General features: G+C 41.0%; 1 protein-coding gene across 1 annotated transcript in view; it reads left to right on the top strand.

The window, feature by feature from the left end:
- FNDC1 (fibronectin type III domain containing 1) overlaps positions 1-10,159 on the top strand; it is a 138,179-nt gene extending 128,020 nt beyond the window's left edge. The window contains 4 exon segments of the mRNA XM_018565606.1: positions 3,992-4,026; positions 5,735-5,896; positions 7,198-7,320; positions 9,485-10,159. Of these exon segments, the coding sequence (XP_018421108.1) occupies positions 3,992-4,026; positions 5,735-5,896; positions 7,198-7,320; positions 9,485-9,600 (436 nt within the window). The 3' untranslated portion in view covers positions 9,601-10,159.
- The last annotated feature ends 6,731 nt before the right edge of the window (positions 10,160-16,890 follow it).

Raw genomic sequence — 16,890 nt, 5'->3', positions numbered from 1 at the left:
AATTTGTTTACAAACAATGAAAAGGGTTAAGTGCTCTTTTTGTCTAGTGTATTCAGATTCAGACCCCCTTCACTTTTTCAAATTTGTTCTGCCTGATTTGTTGCAGCCTGATACTACAGTTAAATTATTATTATTTTCTCCTGAATCTTCACTCAGTACCCTATAATGGCAATGTGAAAACAGAAGTTTAGAAATGTCTGTGAATTTATGAAAAAGAAAAAATGAAATATCACATGTAGTTAAAGGAGAACTATGAGGTGAGTGACTTACACTCATCCTCATAGTTAGAGCCGAAGTGTGACAATTAAACTGTCAAACGTCGACTCTATAGATCAAGAAGTAAGCGTACACATACCGTCGCACTCTCACTTGCCGATTATCTACCTACAGAGAGCGGTGACTGTCGGTCACCGCTCCCTGCATGGATTCCCCCCTCCCCTCTCCAATCCTCCAGTGCTGACTGGAAGAATGGACGAGGGAGGGGGCAGGCACTGCTGGCTCTGCCTCTAGGTAGGCAGAGCCCGCTGTCAATCAGCCAGCTGAGAGGATCTCGACAGCATTGTCGGGATCTGTCCCGGCTGCAGCGCTCTCAATATATAGCAGGCAGTAGCCTACTATATACTGAGCTTGGAGTCATGGGAGGAGGTTAGTATATGTCATCCCGTGACCCTAAAGAGAACTATGGGATAAAAAGGTTACCCCATAGTTCTCCTTTAAGTATTCAGACCCTATACTCAGTACTTTGTTGAAGCACCTTTGGCAGCAATTACAGCCTCAAGTCTATTGGGTACGACGCGAGCTTTGCACACCCTCTCAAGTCTAGTCAGGTTGAATAGGGACCGTCGGTGGACAGCCATTTTCAGGTCTCTATAGAGATGTTCAATAGGGTTCAAGTCAGGGCTCTGGCTGGGCCACTCTAAGACATTCACAGAGTTGTCCCTAAGTCACTCCTGTGTTGTCTTGGCTGTATGCTTAGGATCGTTGTCTTGCTGGTAGGTGAACCTTTGGCCCAGTCAGGTCCTATACGTTGTAGAACAGGTTTTCATTGAGGATACCTCTGTACTTTGCTTCATTCAGCTTTCCCTCAACTTCGACCAGTCTCTCAGTCCCTGTTGCTGAAAAACACCCCCACAGCGTGATGCTGCTACCATCGTGCTTTACGGTTAGGATGGTATTGGGCAGGTGATGAGCTGTGCCTGGTTTCCTCCAGACATAACGTTTAGAATTGAGGCCAAACAGTTCAATATTTGTTTCATCAGATCAGAGAATCTTTTTCCTCACAGCCCGAGAGTCCTTTAGGTGCTTTTTTGCAAATTCCAAGCGGAGAGGAGAGGCTTCCATCTAGTCACTCTGCCATAAAGGCCAGATCGGTGGATGGCTGCAGTGATGGTTGTCCTTCTGGAACTTTGTCCCATCTCCACACAGGATCTCTGGAGCTCAATCAGAGTGACCATCGGGTTCTTGGTCACCTCTTACTAAGGCCCTTCTCCTCTGATTGCTCAGTTTGGCCAGGCGACCAGCTCTTGGAAGAGTCCTGGTTGTGCCAAACTTCTTCCATTTGAGAATTATGGAGTCCACTGTGCTCTTGGGAACCTTCAGTGCAGCAGAAATTTTTTGTAACCTTCCCCAGATCTGTGCCTTGCAATAATCCTGTCTCCAAGCTCTGCAGGCAGTTCCTTTGACCCATGGCTTTTGCTTTGATATAGTATGCATTGTCAGCTGTGAGGCCTTCTATAGAGAGGTGTGTGCCTTTCCAAATCATATTCAAACAATTTAATTTACCACATGTGGACTCCAATCAAGGTGTAGAACCATCTCAGCAACGATCAAGAGAAATTGGAGGCACCTGAGCTAAATTTCAAGTGTTGTTGCAAAGGGTCTGAATACTTATACCAATGTAATATTTCAGTTTATCCTTTTTTATACATTTTCAAATATTTCTAAAATTCTGTTTTCACTTTGTCATTATGCAGTACTGAGTGTAGAATAATGATTAAAAAAGAATTTAAACAACTGTAGTATCAGGCTGCAACATAACAACATTTTTAAAAGTGAAGGGGGTCTGAATACTTTCTGAATGCACTGTATACGCACCAGAATCTCAGACCTAGCTGGCTGTTATACTGGTCCCTTCAGCCTTGCTCACCCTCCGCTCTGGCAGTGTAATGTCCTTCTGCATTCTTTTGTCCAATACCCTGTATTGGATGTGATGACTCACAGGACCTTAGGTTGCCCTCCACTCGGGCAGTCTAATGTCCAATACACTGTCCCTGGATGCTGGGGGACAATAGACCTCCTGAGCAGAGGGGGAGCAAACCTGAAGGGATCAGTCTGGCAGCCAGTCAGATCCAAGATCCGAGTAAATCTTTGTTATTTTAGCTCCATAGACAAAAAGAACACTTATCCCTTGCAGTGCGGGGGTATCCACTCTGAAAGGGTTACGGATTAATTTCTAGGTTTAGTTTTGAGGTTAAGGTAAAGTGTTAGGTTTGGTGTTATTTGATCATTTAATGGAGTAGTTTAGATTTTAGGGATGGGTGATATTTGGGGAGCATAGGTTCTTAAAGTGAAATTCATCCTTTTTTAAGCACTGAAGTGGCCACATATATAGTGCTAGGCTTCTGAAGTGAAATATATTATCAATCTAACACGGATATTGTGATTTGAAGTAGAACATTATAATTATCCATACCTTTGATTGTATATTGTATTCAAGTAGTAGTGGCAGATTTACTGATTTTGCTGTCAGCAACGTTTCTCCAAAGTGGAAACTCCCAATTTTACTGAATAGGTGGCTTATGCAAATGTTTTAAAAATCTTTTTACTTGTTTAGAGGGCATATGTTTTTGAGGGGGAAGGGGGATGTATTTATGGTAGTTTACATTATTCCATTTATTTGTGTTAGTTATTATTAATTCTGCTTTTTTCCCTTTTTTGTGTATGCATTTGTTTGTTATTGGTGTAGTTGCTGTTTTTTTGTTTTCTACAGCCTGTTTTTTCCCCCTCTGTGTAAATGCATAAATTGTTAAGGCTACCGAGGGTCCACTTTTTGGCACAAGCACAGGTCCAGAAAGGATCCTGACACATTGTCCAGCCAGCTGTGCCTGCCCCCTTCCCTGTGTGTCCCTCCAATGAGCATTGGAGGAAAGGAGAGCAGAGGGGGGAATCCCTGCTGGGAGCGGTGACTGATAGTCACAACTCTCTGAAGGGAAAAGCCATGAGCTGAGTGATCCGCAGTTACATGATTGCTCAGCTCTCAGTATAGAGCTGGTGTGTGACAACTGCAGTGTCCCACGCTGGCTCTAAGTATTGGGAAGAGTATTTTTTACGCTTCCAAATACTCCCTTAATTGTACTTTCCCTATTTACTCTAGAGCATTTGCCAAGTTAGTAAATTCTCACAATTTTCACAAAACATTTAGGGAAACTACAACTTTAAATCTCTCCAGGGCCTCATTCACACTGCTAAGAGCCGGCCTGTACAGACCCGCGCGGCATGCATGGCCGTATTGGGCCGCTCCCGGGAAGGACAGGGGCTGTGTGTGATTGTACACAGCAGCCTGTTCTTCTCTATGGGAGTTCGCGGCCGTACGCACACCCGGGCTACACATCCGTGTGGGTGTCTGTACTCATACACAGACAGGATGGATCCTGTCTGCACACGAGCACGGACACCGGCACCCACACGGATCTGTACGGCCGGCTCTTAGCAGTGTGAATGAGGCCTTATTCTTACCACTGAGATCAGATGCATGCTTGCCGCATATCTCAATTTCAGTATACAATATAGAAGAGCTAATGGCAAATCTGTACACATATTGAGCATGTTCCTAGCTGAGAAGATGATGTTGCTGTCTTGCGGGACACACAACTTCCAGTTCATTGTTTCAAGTACTTGCAATGGAAAATGGAGATGCAATTCTCTTAACAGCCATGTAACTATATTCTTCTATTAGTGTTACTAATATTTTTATATTCTCTACTTTCTCCACTACAGATAATCCCTTGCTCATTGTAAGACCCCCAGGTAAGTTGCATGCATGTATTAACAGAGATGATGCCTAGTTAGACTATGGGGTCTATTCACAAAGCTGCCGAGGGCAGCCGAGTGAATGACCGATCAGAAGTGAAGTGAGCCGAACACCATTCGGCTATTCACTTCAGGCTGGTACGGCTGATTTCAGCCGTATATCGGCTGAAATCAGCCGTACATCGGCTTGCTTCGTGTGGCTTCGGATCAGCCGAACATGCTCAGCATGTTCGGCTGACCCGAAGTGCAGAAGGAGTTCGACTCAGCCGATCCAACATCTGGATCGGCTGAGCCGAACCTCCGGCAGGCTTCACACTGCTGTTCGGGCTATTCTGAAAGATCCCGAACAGCAGTGAGAGAATAGCCGAATGCCGCCGAGCGGCATTTGGCTCGGCTGTTCTGCTCGGTCCCTCAGAGGCACCGAGCAGAACAGAAAAAGAGTGAAAAAAGTAGAAAAAAGTAAATAGAAAACGATTGTGCAGAGCTAGCAGTGACAGCTAGCTCCGCCCAATAGTTTCCTATTGTCCGGCGGTTCTGCTGCTGTAAAAAAAAAAAAAGTTAAAAAAATTTAAAAACTCTCCCTGGCGCCCCGGGAGCCCCCCGCTCCCGGCCGCCAAGGAGAGAAACACAGCTGTGTCTTTTTTTCTTCATTCTGGCACGAGCGATGTCAGAATAGAGAAAAAAAAATTCCCATTCAAAAGCATTGAGAGTTTACTATTGGCTATTTCAATTTGCAATAGCCAATAGTAAACTAGCATTGTTCCCGCCCTCTGCTGGTGGACCTGGTGGGGAACTGCAAAAGAGGGCGGGTACAATGCTAGTTTACTATTGGCTATTGCAATAGAAATAGCCAATAGTAATGTCCCAATGCTTTTGAATGGGACTTTTTTTTTTTTTCTCTATTCTGACATCGCTCCGTGTCAGAATAAAGAAAAAAGACACAGCGGGGTTTTTCTCCTTGGCGGCCGGGAGCAGGAGACTCCCCGGGCGCCAGGGAGAGTCAGATGCTTGGAGATCAGTGTCCCTGGTTAGCAACCAGGGACGCTGATCTCTCTGAAAGTGGCCGGAGCCAGCCGTAAGATCACGGCTGGCTCCGCCCAGCTGTCAGAAGCAGGCTGTCGGCCGGCCAATGGCTGGCCGCTCGGCCAGCTTCGTCTTTCAGCACAGCTCAGCGCTCGACTGAGCCGCTCGGCCGTGATCGGGAGCTGTACGGGCTATTGTGAATAGCCCGTACAGCACCCCCTTGGTTCTCCTGAACCGAAGGGGTCCTGGTGCCGAAGCTAGCCAAAGGATCGGCCGAAGCTACGGCCAGATCCTTCGGCAGCTTTGTGAATAGACCCCTATAATATTTTGGTATTTAAGTATTACAGGAAATCTATCATAACAAAAATATGCAGACAGCCAGTGCTGAATTCTTTCTAAAAAGGCTTGTAGTAGTAGGAACATACCATAATATTTTTTGCCTGGCTTGTATGTTGACTGTCTAAGCATCAATAGTTTCATAGTCACTGACAAAGAACACGTATCAAGTCAAATAATTGTCAGACCTCCTTCTTTGAATCCTGGTCCTGGGTTAGTCACTTGAGCCAGGGAAATAGTATTTTCAGAAGGAGAGGTCAGCAAAAAACGTTTTATTTAAGCAGAATGCATAAATAGTTGTGGCAACCAGAATATCTTGTCATTTTACTTTTCATGTATCTTAAAGGTGGTGAGCCCATTTGGATTCCATATGCATTTAAACATGACTCCAGTTATAGCAGCTGTCATGGAAAGCAATATGTCAAACGCACACGGTACCGAAAGTTTGTTGGAGTCATACTTTGCAATTCTCTACGATATAAGATTTATCTCAGTGAAAATTTAAGAGGTAAGATTCTTTACTGGCAAAAAAAAGTTTTTTCCATTATTACTGGAAATAAAGATAACCCTTTGTTGCAATTTTTCTGAGTATTGTTCAAAAAGATGAACTTTAGGCAGATGTAAATGAATGCATTCACTTTCCAGTCAATGACTGGTGTCAGGGAGGTATCACCACTGTATTTCTTAAAGTGACACCAAACTCAGGAGTTAAATCTTAAAAATGCATTCAAGTACCCTAACTATTAACAAAAATGTAGCTTATTTGTGTATCACTCGGCTGTAGATCCTCAAATCATCTATGAATTTGTGCTGACACTGTCCTTCCTTCTGGGGGGTGGCTACTTTTGTTCCCCATTGTCCCTGCGTGTGTTGTAAAGTAGCCACCGCTCCAAGCTCACTCCTGTGATGGAATACAATCATAATACAAATTAGTAAACTAAACGTGAGATTGTAGTCATTCATGGGAGCGAGCTTGGAATGGTGGTAACTTTACAACACACACAGGGACCATGGGGAACAAAATCCCAGGATTGATTGGAAATGGATATACTTTGGCAGGTGGAACAGATCCCTTATGTGTTTTTAGATATTTGCCAAGTTTTCAGCTTCAATGGAGATAGTTAGGGGGAAAGGATTAGTACAATGTAAAATAAGATGGCACATCTTAAAAATAAATGCTACACATAATACTTCTGTTTTTCTTTGGCACTTTGTATAGCAGCATTTTCTGCAATGTATTATTTGATTGTGTAAATGGGATGAGATATAGCATGATCATCTTCTGAAAGCAGATATTATTTACATACATGATATCATAACAATATCTTAAGATATTTTACAGAAATCTCTTGATTATTATTATTACCTTCATTACAGATAACAGATTAATATTTGTATTATATAAAATTGTAAAACAAAAGGAAACAAAAGAGTGTTTGGGTCTAATTTGCATCTAAGCACAGTGATCCTTTTTTTCTATAGAGATAAATAGATAGATAGATAGATAGATAGATAGATAGATAGATAGATAGATAGATAGATAGATAGCTCTGGTCACTCTCCGCTGATAAGCACTACATCTAGTCTCTTTCATCACTTTTAGATTGTAATCCCTCACGGGCAGGGCCCTCCTTACCATCTTGTCTTGAATTGTATTGTGATTGTAATGTCTTCCTTACATTGTAAAGCGCTGCACAAACTGTTGGCGCTATATAAATCCTGTATAATAATAATAATAATCACCAGTTGACCCATAAAGTTCCCAGTTATCATCAATCCTGTCAATTAGATTTTTCTTTTCTTTTTAAGACACATTTTACAGTATTGGCGACAGCTGGGGAAGAGGAGAAGATCACTGTCAGTTTGTGGACTCCTATATGGAAGGAAGAACAGATCCTTTCTCTGAATTCCAAATGCTACCGAAGGTTACAGGTGAGTGACACCACAATCTCACTTTATCATCTATGAAATGTATTGTATGTTTAGCACTTATTACAAATGTTATTGTTTGCTGAATTCAGGTGTACATTCCAACATATTCTAGACTGACTATTTCACTAGCACATATGCATAACATTTGCAGTGCATTCACCTATGCAACATACTAGCAATCTGACACAGTGAACTTTATTTACTAAATCAGTAGAGAATGGTCACTTAGCAAAGGAATGGAGTTAAGCAGTTTTCACTATGGAAACCCCAAAATAGAGGGCGATTTTAAAAAAAGACAGTACCTTGCATAACTGGATTACTAAGCATATTGAACATGTACTGCTCTTTCAACGTTTAAATTCCAATAACTCTAAGTTTCACTTAGTAGGCTTTGATACCCTCCCTAATCACTGCTGTTCTTGCTCCACTGAGCATGTTACACTCAAAGACTATGGGGGGAAATATAGCCTTAAGGACACTTTCTGGTGGTATGGACCTTTGAAAGGTCCTGCGCCAAATAAAAAAAAAAGCCTTGTCACCAGTTTTGGTAGCTTTACTGACACTTGCTACAAATTCAGGTAGTTCTTATTGTCACTTACTGCCACTTTAAGACTCTGTTGCTATGGCTGTGACAGATTAAAAAAAAAATACCAACAGTTTACAGATAGAGAAACTGGTGGTAAATAAGACCAACTCTGATCTGGCGTACAGAAAAAGCCCTACTCTGAGCAGTGGCCTCTCTCTGTATGCCAGATCAGAGTTGGTCTTAATTACCACCAATTTTCCAATCTGTTGGTAATTTTTTCTTAAAGTGAGTAGCAGCGCATGAGCTAATGAGGATCAAGATTCGGTAGGAGGATTGTCTAAGGCTTTGATGTCATCCAGCATCCCTCGTTTATATTTATTTGTTTTAGTGAAGTTGTGTGGGTGGAACCTGATGGGAAATTCCGAAAACTGGGCCCCCCATCAGATCTACTCTGCTGCAGATTGACAGCAGGCAATGGACGGGCACCACAGCCAATAGCTGGCTGGCTATGGCACCCGCCCACTGCCTGCTGTCAATCTGCAGCAGAGCTGAACTGATGGGGAACTCAGCTCTCTAAATTCCCCATCAGTCTGGAGCCTTCTGCCGTATAAGTCCTCGGTCGCTGCACATGTTTGTGTGACAGGTGCAGCGGGCGGACAAGGAGGTTAGTAATGCTGAGCCTGTGATTTTATCAGGGTCAGGATTGATAAACTGCACTGAGGATGGAGTGTCCGATATGCACACTCCAGCCTCATTGCACCTTCGCACCACAAGAACCGACATTTGCAATGTGGATGCACAACAGAATTCTAATGACTGTCACAGACACTCTTTATGAGTTCCAATGTGTGTTCTTTGCATTATTATGGGGTCTATTCACGAAGCTGCCGAGGGCAGCCGAGTGAATGACCGATCTGAAGTGAAGTGAGCCGAACACTGTTCGGCTATTCACTTCAGGCTGGTATGGCTAATTTCAGCCGTACATCGGCTGAAATCAGCCGTACATCGGCTTGCTTCGAGTGGCTTCGGGTCGGCCGAACATGCTCAGCATGTTCGACCGACCCGAAGTGCAGAAGAAGTTTGAGCCGAACCTCCGGCAGGCTTCTCACTGCTGTTCGGCTATTCTTAAAGATCCCGAACAGCAGTGAGTGAATAGCCGAATGCCGCCGAGCGGCATTCGGCTCGGCTGTTCTGCTCGGTCCCTCAGAGGTACCGAGCAGAACAGAAAAACAGTGAAAAAAGTTTAAAAAGTAAATAGCAAACGATTGTGCGGAGCTAGCAGTGACAGCTAGCTCCGCCCAATAGTTTCCTATTGTCCGGCGGCTCTGCTGCTGTCGAAAAAAAAAAACAAAATAAAAATAAAAAAAACTCTCCCGGGCGCTCTGGGAGCCTCCGCTCCCGGCCGCCCAGGACAGAAATATAGCCCGTACAGCAGGCTCTCGGTTCGAATTAACCGATGGACTCCCGTAACCGAAGCTAGCCAAAGGATCGGCCGAAGCTACGGCTATATCCTTCGGCAGCTTCGTGAATAGACCCCTATGTTTTGTAATATAGGAATACCATGTAATAATATAACATATATATAGCATATAAAATTGCGATCTAACATACAAACAATAAAACAATTATATTTTGCAGGTTATTTCCGCCAGCACACTCAGGAGCCTGTAATGTTTGGACAGATAGGTTTTGGAACTCCTCATAATTATGTTGGTTGGTATGAATGCGGTGTTCCCATACCTGGAAAATGGTAATGGTTTTACCAAGAAGTTGGAGCTGTTTAATGGATGTAATATACAATAATGTTTTAAAGAACTGTGTTGAAAGAAAAGAACAGAACAGAATATCTTGACAGATCTTCAAGCATCAAAAAGCTTGAAACACTGTTTGAAACTGAAATGTGGTGCTGCTTCCAAATCGTCTGAGAAGCACAAATGGATCCCTGCTTTTATGATTCATGGAGTGGCCTGAGTACAACCCACTTAGAGTGAATCCCCCTCCAATCAGAGTACAAACTTTCTGTAATTGTATAACTTGCAAGAATGACCTAAGCTTGCTGTGCGCGCTTACTTGTGAGTTAAACCTTGACTGTTTTTTAAAAAGTCTTCATTGTTAACCAGTGGCAGACCACTGTGCGCTTCAGAGTTACATATTGCAATCACGCTTATGTTATAAGTAATCATCCAATATAGAAGAGTCTACTTTTGAACAAGCACTCACTGGGCTTATTCTTAAGCACAGTCTGCATTTGTTGTCTTATCTTGTTGTCTTTTCCTGAATTCATACCTGTATGCACTAGTTAAATCGGAAAAGATGTTAAAAATTTACATATTGTTCAGACCCTTAACATTTTTGTGCAGTTCCTGTGTAGTCTGGTTGCTATGGTTAACACAGACATATCCCTCCATACACTTTGCTGCCCGCTGATCTCAATGGTGCTATTTATATGCATTAGTGCTGTGTTGTACTAAAACAATGTATGTATGCTACGGGTCCAGTTTGTCTTCAGTTTGGCTCTGAGAAGGTCATTCTACTACGTATGCCCTGGAAACCATTGCTTGTAAAGTGCTACTAATCATTCACAAGCAAGGTAGGTTAGAAGTGCCCATATGAGCTTAGCCTGCCTTCCTACTGAGTAAGTGGCTAGGATTGAGCAAATTTCCCTAGGTTCCGTTCACAAACAGGTTAGTGAATCTTGCTCAAAGTTCACGGGTTTGGCATCAAACCCCATTGAAGTCTATAGAGAGCAAAACTTCTTATTTAATTCTGGACATTTGTAGGGCTAGTAAGCAAGGTTTTATCCAACAAATGGCATGAAATCCTGCCACTGCCATGGGGGAACTTGGTGAATCCTGCGGATTTATAGCAAATGCATGGTTGCTCTAAATCCGCATCCCTAATCATGGCTAGGAATCTATTTGCCACAAAAGATGACCTTTGGGTAAGCCAGAGAAGCATTTCTTCTTCCTTCTTTTGTTTCCCATCAAAAACCAAATCAGCCATGCACTAGCTCATACACACATTGGAAGTGACTTCAGAACACAACCCGAGAATCACAAAAATGTATACATAAACTTAAGTTGTGAATTTCTAGTAGCAGAGAAATGCTTTGTGAAACTCTTTTTTTTGCACTCAAAGGTAAAGTGGTATTTTAACCATATAAACACAGACTTTGTGTTTAGGTGTTTTACAGTCATCAATTCACCCTGAACAAATGTGGCATTATATAATTTTTCATTAGTTATTGATTATTAAAAAAAACAAGTATGCTCTATGTTTGTAAGTGCAAGATAAAGGTGCACTGTATGGTAACATTATTCAGTTTACTTTTAGACCAAGTTAGCCTTACAGTGTTATAAAAAGATATAGAATAACTGATTCTTCTAGCTGGCATAAACATGTATTATTTGTCTATTTAAGGATAACAGCATCCCAATATAATTGTAAACCATAAGCCTCGTAACAAAGTGTGCTTTTCTGCTAATTTTTTAAATAATATACTAAATGACTAGTCAGCAACACATGATTATTAAAATATTTTATTAGATTTCAAACTGGATTTGAAATCACTCTGGTTATTATATAGGACAAATAAATAACACAGAAGTAATGTATTACCCAAGTGCCTACTTTGTAATATTTTCATGAAATGTATAACTGATAAGAAGACTAATTAATTTGTGAAATGATAATGCTTTTCAAGCTTGTTTAGGGCTACACATAATTTTCACCCACTGAACAATACCTTTAAACAGTTTTTATATACCTTGCAAAGAGAATTAGTTAGATAATAGGTAATATGGTATAGCTTCCTATGCACTAAGCCAAGCCAAATGTGCCTCAGTTTCTAACATGCAATCTGTGACTGTACTCGTGTTCAATGTCTTTTTGATGAACATTGCTATGCACCACCGCAGTGTTTGTTTTCAGTAGTAGAGATTGTCTTGTGTTAGGTTTTTGTTTATCCTGTACAATGTTTTAACAAAGCACGTAAAAGGTCTTTAATTAATTACTGTTAAAATAGCATTGTATTACCTATAGTAAAATTACAACATTTAAGTGGTAACAACTCAGCTTAAAACGGCTAAATACATTCCAGGTGCATTTAAAACAAAAGATTAACATTATTTTCTTTAGAAAACTTCAATGGTAATAAAAGCTAGTCCCCTGTGGTCAGAGCCAGAGCTCCCCAGTCAGTAGTGTGCATAAGGCTTGCTGATTGTAAAGTTAAGCTGGGTATACAATAGGGATGTTCAGTTACCAAGTATCGTACTTGGTACAAGTACAAGTACAGATACTTTTCCAGCTACCAGACTAGACTAGAGAAAAATTCAAAAGTTATGAGGCACCTGTCATTTTTAAGGAGCAATACAAAGCTCCTGGTATTTGTGCATCCCTGTTTTAATGTATGATTTATTTTATATAAATATATATAAGGGATGCACCAATACCATTTTTTAAAGTACAAGTACTGATATTTGTCCAAGTACTCACAAAGACAAGTACTGATACATTTTTTTCTTATTGTCATGTGACAGTTTTTCTAAAATAATACAGACTAATGATTTCAGGACAGTGGTGGAGCGCCATAGCCCTGTCACTGCTGCAATCGCTGCAACCCTGGTAGTTCTTGTGAAAATGCCAAATATTGTCACTGGTATCTGAACTGGTTTCTGAACATCCCTAGTACACAAGGTTATATTGTCTTTGTTCATCCTGTCGGCCAAAAAATAGAACAGATTCCTCCATCAATGCTTGGGAACAATGGTCAAGAATCTCTTTTTCTTTTGTATTCTGTTAGCAGCCGCCAGCCACTGTCAGCATACCCACACAGAGTGTGCAGCTGGTTGACTGCTAGCTCCATTTGTACGAAAATTCTCCAACCTGCACCTTCCATCAGATGATCAAGAGATGCCGAGCATCAAGAACCGGCTGAAATTCGTTGCATGTATAGCCTACTTTATACTAGATCTGGCTCAGCAGGGGGGGTGTTGGATCTCTGCACAGGGACCACTGCTTCTGCAAGGGCCCTTCTCTACAGCATTCTAGTAGGGAACAAGCTTTTCTATTCAGAATGCGGCTGCCTTTTTTTGAACTGCAAAACTTTGAAACACTTTTGTCATGATGCCCCTGGAATGTATTTAGCTTTTTTTAAACTGAAAGTACAATTGGGAATTCAGTGGTGCAGATTGTGTTGTAGGACAAATAAAAGTCCATAAAATGCATTTTTGTTTTTAATTTAAATATGCTGTAAAACATATTCCATGACCAGATGACTGTGTAGTAATACACTTACCCCCTAATTATTTTTATCTCATGGATATAAATAAATCTATTATGAGGATAGTAATATTATCGTTATAAAAAGTATAGGAAGTGATATATGTGTTATTGTACCCCCCTGCTGGACAATTACAACTATATTATGATGCACAGAAAAATACAGCTGTTATATAATAATGCTTAAATGGGTTGAGATCACAGAACTCTGTGTAATCATGCTTATATATAGAAGATATATGGTTCCTTATGTTATAGTAAAACAAACGCTCTGGAAGGATATAAACTATAGACAATTTTTAACAGTTGTTGCTAAATGTAAAAGATGAAACCTGATTTTGTGTTGGTAGGTGGGATTGTTTAAACTAACATTGTTTTTAAATTGTTTAACCATTAAAGTGTAAAATAATGTAAAATGTCAAGACTGTACAAAAATGTAAAATGTTAGCCTTAGGCGAACAATTGTTTTTTGTATTGTAACAACATTTTTAAGATTTAGATCATTAATTTAAAAATAATTGCATGCAGAGTTTTAGAGTCTGGTGTGGTGCAAGAACTGTGTAACTCCTTTTGAGTTGCTTTTTACTACTTATCTCACTCTTTGCATTTACTAAACCAGTACATCTCATCCTTAAACTGGCCATACACTGCTCAAAATTTTAGCTCTATGTGGCATTGTGGGCACCACTCTGTTCAGCAAAAGTTGATTTTTCAATTAACTTTTATTAAAGAAGTATGGGGCCAAAAATTGTTGGCCAAAAGGTTAACTGGCTGCAGTCACTGTTTGCACATGCTAACAGCCATGGGCCCCTGTCCACATGAGCATGGTGTGGTACATGTTGGAATAGGTAAGTGTTAGTTACGCAGTACACACACAACATAATCCCTCCACCAATATGTACTTAGAGAAGCTGTAATGCAAGGCAGTCCAATTAGATAGAGCAATACCTAGTGCAGTTGTTAAAAAGCTCTACTTGGAAAAAAAAGCCAGGCTAGAAAATGTGCACCACCTACCCAGTGTTTACATGTATAAACAGCAACCAACCATGCTATGCCATCAAGGACAAATCTGTTGTATAAAATAATGTGAAAAAGGTTCAAATGACCACTGAGCTTACCATATATCAGGTGCACATCAATTTTAAAATTGGACAGCAGCTTTAGCTATATTATGACAGAGCCTGTTTTCATATCAGAACGTATTAAATTAAAGTGAAGGACATGAGAGAGAGAGATCAAAACTTTATATTCTAGTAATAAAGGGCTTAAAGTGACATTAAACCCTCATTTTTGTTTTACATAAACCAATACTGTAATGTTTACCTTACTGTAATCCATGGTAGTTTCCCTTCTCTTTGCTGCTCTTCCTTTTAAATCCTCATGTCTTCTCATGCTTGGGGAGAACTTCCCTTTGCAGCTGACTGCCTCTTCCTGTAGTGCTGGCTCAGGTTGCAAACCTATACACAAACACCATATAGCCATTCCAGAGACAATGCAGTCTGCTGCAAAACAGAAGTTCTGCCCAGCATGAGAACAGATACAGATTTAAAAGGAAGAGCAGCAAAGAGAAGGGAAACAACCATGGATTACAGTAAGGCACACATTACAGTATTGTTTTATGTTAAAAAATCTGAGGGTTTAATTTCACTTTAACTATCTTCAAGGGCATATTTTGTAATCATTTTAGAGGTCAAATTATGGTAGATTAATACATACCTCCTGTGTACATGTGAACAGCTTATCTTGGTGCTAACTAGATTCCTCTAAAGTTGATTGACATGGTGCTATAGCTTGTATTTGAAAATGCAGAATTTATGAGTGTCCAGTCTGTGTTCAGGGATTAGACAACCCAGTTCAGTTATGTGCACAAGTTTGTTTTTCTTAATTATTTGAAATAAACATATGTCATATGAAATGAATTGTATTTTAATTCTATTTATGAAATGTTGTCAGTAAAACAAAAGCACTATCTTGTATTCTGTATCTGCATTATTTCAAGATAACAGGCGCTATATAACATTTCCATCTGCTGTGGTTAAGATGATAGATTCTTGAAAAATGTTAAATGAAATGTTAAGGTTTTGTTTAATCTATTTACAAAAAGCACAATACTAAGCCTGTATAGTTAAGATGTTAACATCTAAACTGGTAACATAATTTAGCCGCAGTGTAATTTCAGAAAATAACATCTCTTTATGAATTTTGTATTGATTGTATTTCACAAGCGGAAAAGCTTTATGACTTGACCTCCATGTCTTAAGATAGATATTGAGGCTGTGTGCTAAATCATCTTCTACATCCTGTGCTATTTTTAAAGTGACACTAAACTCAGGAATTAAATCCTAAAAATCTTAAAAATGCATTTAAGTACCTTAACTATTAACAAAATGTAGCTTATTTGTGCATCATTCTCAAATCATCTCTGAATTTGTGCTGACACTGTACTTCGTTCTGGAGGGTGGCTACTCCCTGTGTGTGTTGTAGAGTAGCCACCACAACTCACTGCAACCGTCTGGTGGCAGCGTGGGTAGTGAGATGGGGATCCATGAAACCTTGCCAAGGAAACAAAGCAATATCCACATGCTTTTTTCCATATAGTAGGTGTCCTTAAACTTTTGGCCATACAGTGCAGATTTCTTTCTCCAGTATGTTGTAAAAGTACTCTTTAGTCGAATTTTTATATTTTGCAATTAAAATCACTCGGAGGACACATCCCAAGCTGCTGAATGGATTTTAGGCCCCATTCACACGGGTTGTTTTGGTATTCCTGCAGCACAAACCTACAAATTCCTGCAGCTGGAATCCCAGATGTGCCCATTCAGAAGGTAAGATTGCTTGCAGTTTGGAATAGATGACTGTCCTTGGATGCATCTATTCTGCGTCCAGGGACCATCATCAATCACAAACCGCATGCAATCATATAATATACGATTACATGTGGACTGCCGCTAAAAGATGTGGCTACTGTCACCCTGTCATTTACTTCAATGGGTACAATGCATCTGCATGCCACATCTGAACAGGACATCTGTGATACCTGCTGCAGAAAACTGTAGGTCCTTAGGGCAGGAATCCCAGAATGCCCCGTGTGAACAGAGCCTTAGGGATCTATTCACTCAGCTGCCATAGGCAGCTGAGTGAAAGACTGACCTGAAGTGAAGTGAGCCGAGCGCTGTTCGGCTATTCACTTCAGGCTGGTACGGCTGATTTCAGCCATATATCGGCTGAAATCAGCCGTACATCGGGTGGCTTCACGTGGCATGTTCGGCCGACCCGAAGTGCAGGAGGAGTTTGACTCAGCCGATCCAATATCTGGATCGGCTAAGCCGAACCTCAGGCAGGCTACTTGCTGCTGTTCGGTCTATTCTTATAGATGCCGAACAGCAGTGAGTGAATAGCCGAGCGGCATTCGGCTCGGCTGTTCTCTGAGGGACCGAGCAGAACAGAAAAATTGTTAAAAAGGTTAAAAAAGATAAATAGAAAACGATTGTGCGGAGCTAGCAATGACCGCTAGCTCCGCCCAATAGTTTTCTATTGTCCGGCGGTTCTGCTGCCATCAAAAAAGAAGGAAAAAAATACTCCCGGGCGCTCTGGGAGTCTCCCGCTCCCGGCCGCCCAGGAAAGAAACACTTCGTCCGCAGTGCGATCAAACGCGTGGCAACATTTTGCCAGCTTTGCATTCCACTGCATACGCAAAAAAATAGGGTGTGCCCTATTTTTTGCGTTTGCAGTTAAACGGAATGCTGGCAAAGTTTTGCCACTCG

This window comes from Nanorana parkeri, unplaced genomic scaffold (genome assembly GCF_000935625.1).
Source record: "Nanorana parkeri isolate BGI_ZX_2015 unplaced genomic scaffold, ASM93562v1 scaffold866, whole genome shotgun sequence".
In the NCBI taxonomy this organism is placed as follows: Eukaryota; Metazoa; Chordata; class Amphibia; order Anura; family Dicroglossidae; genus Nanorana; species Nanorana parkeri.
The sequence above is the reverse complement of the archived record's forward strand: the minus strand, read 5'-3'. Positions and strand labels throughout refer to the sequence as shown.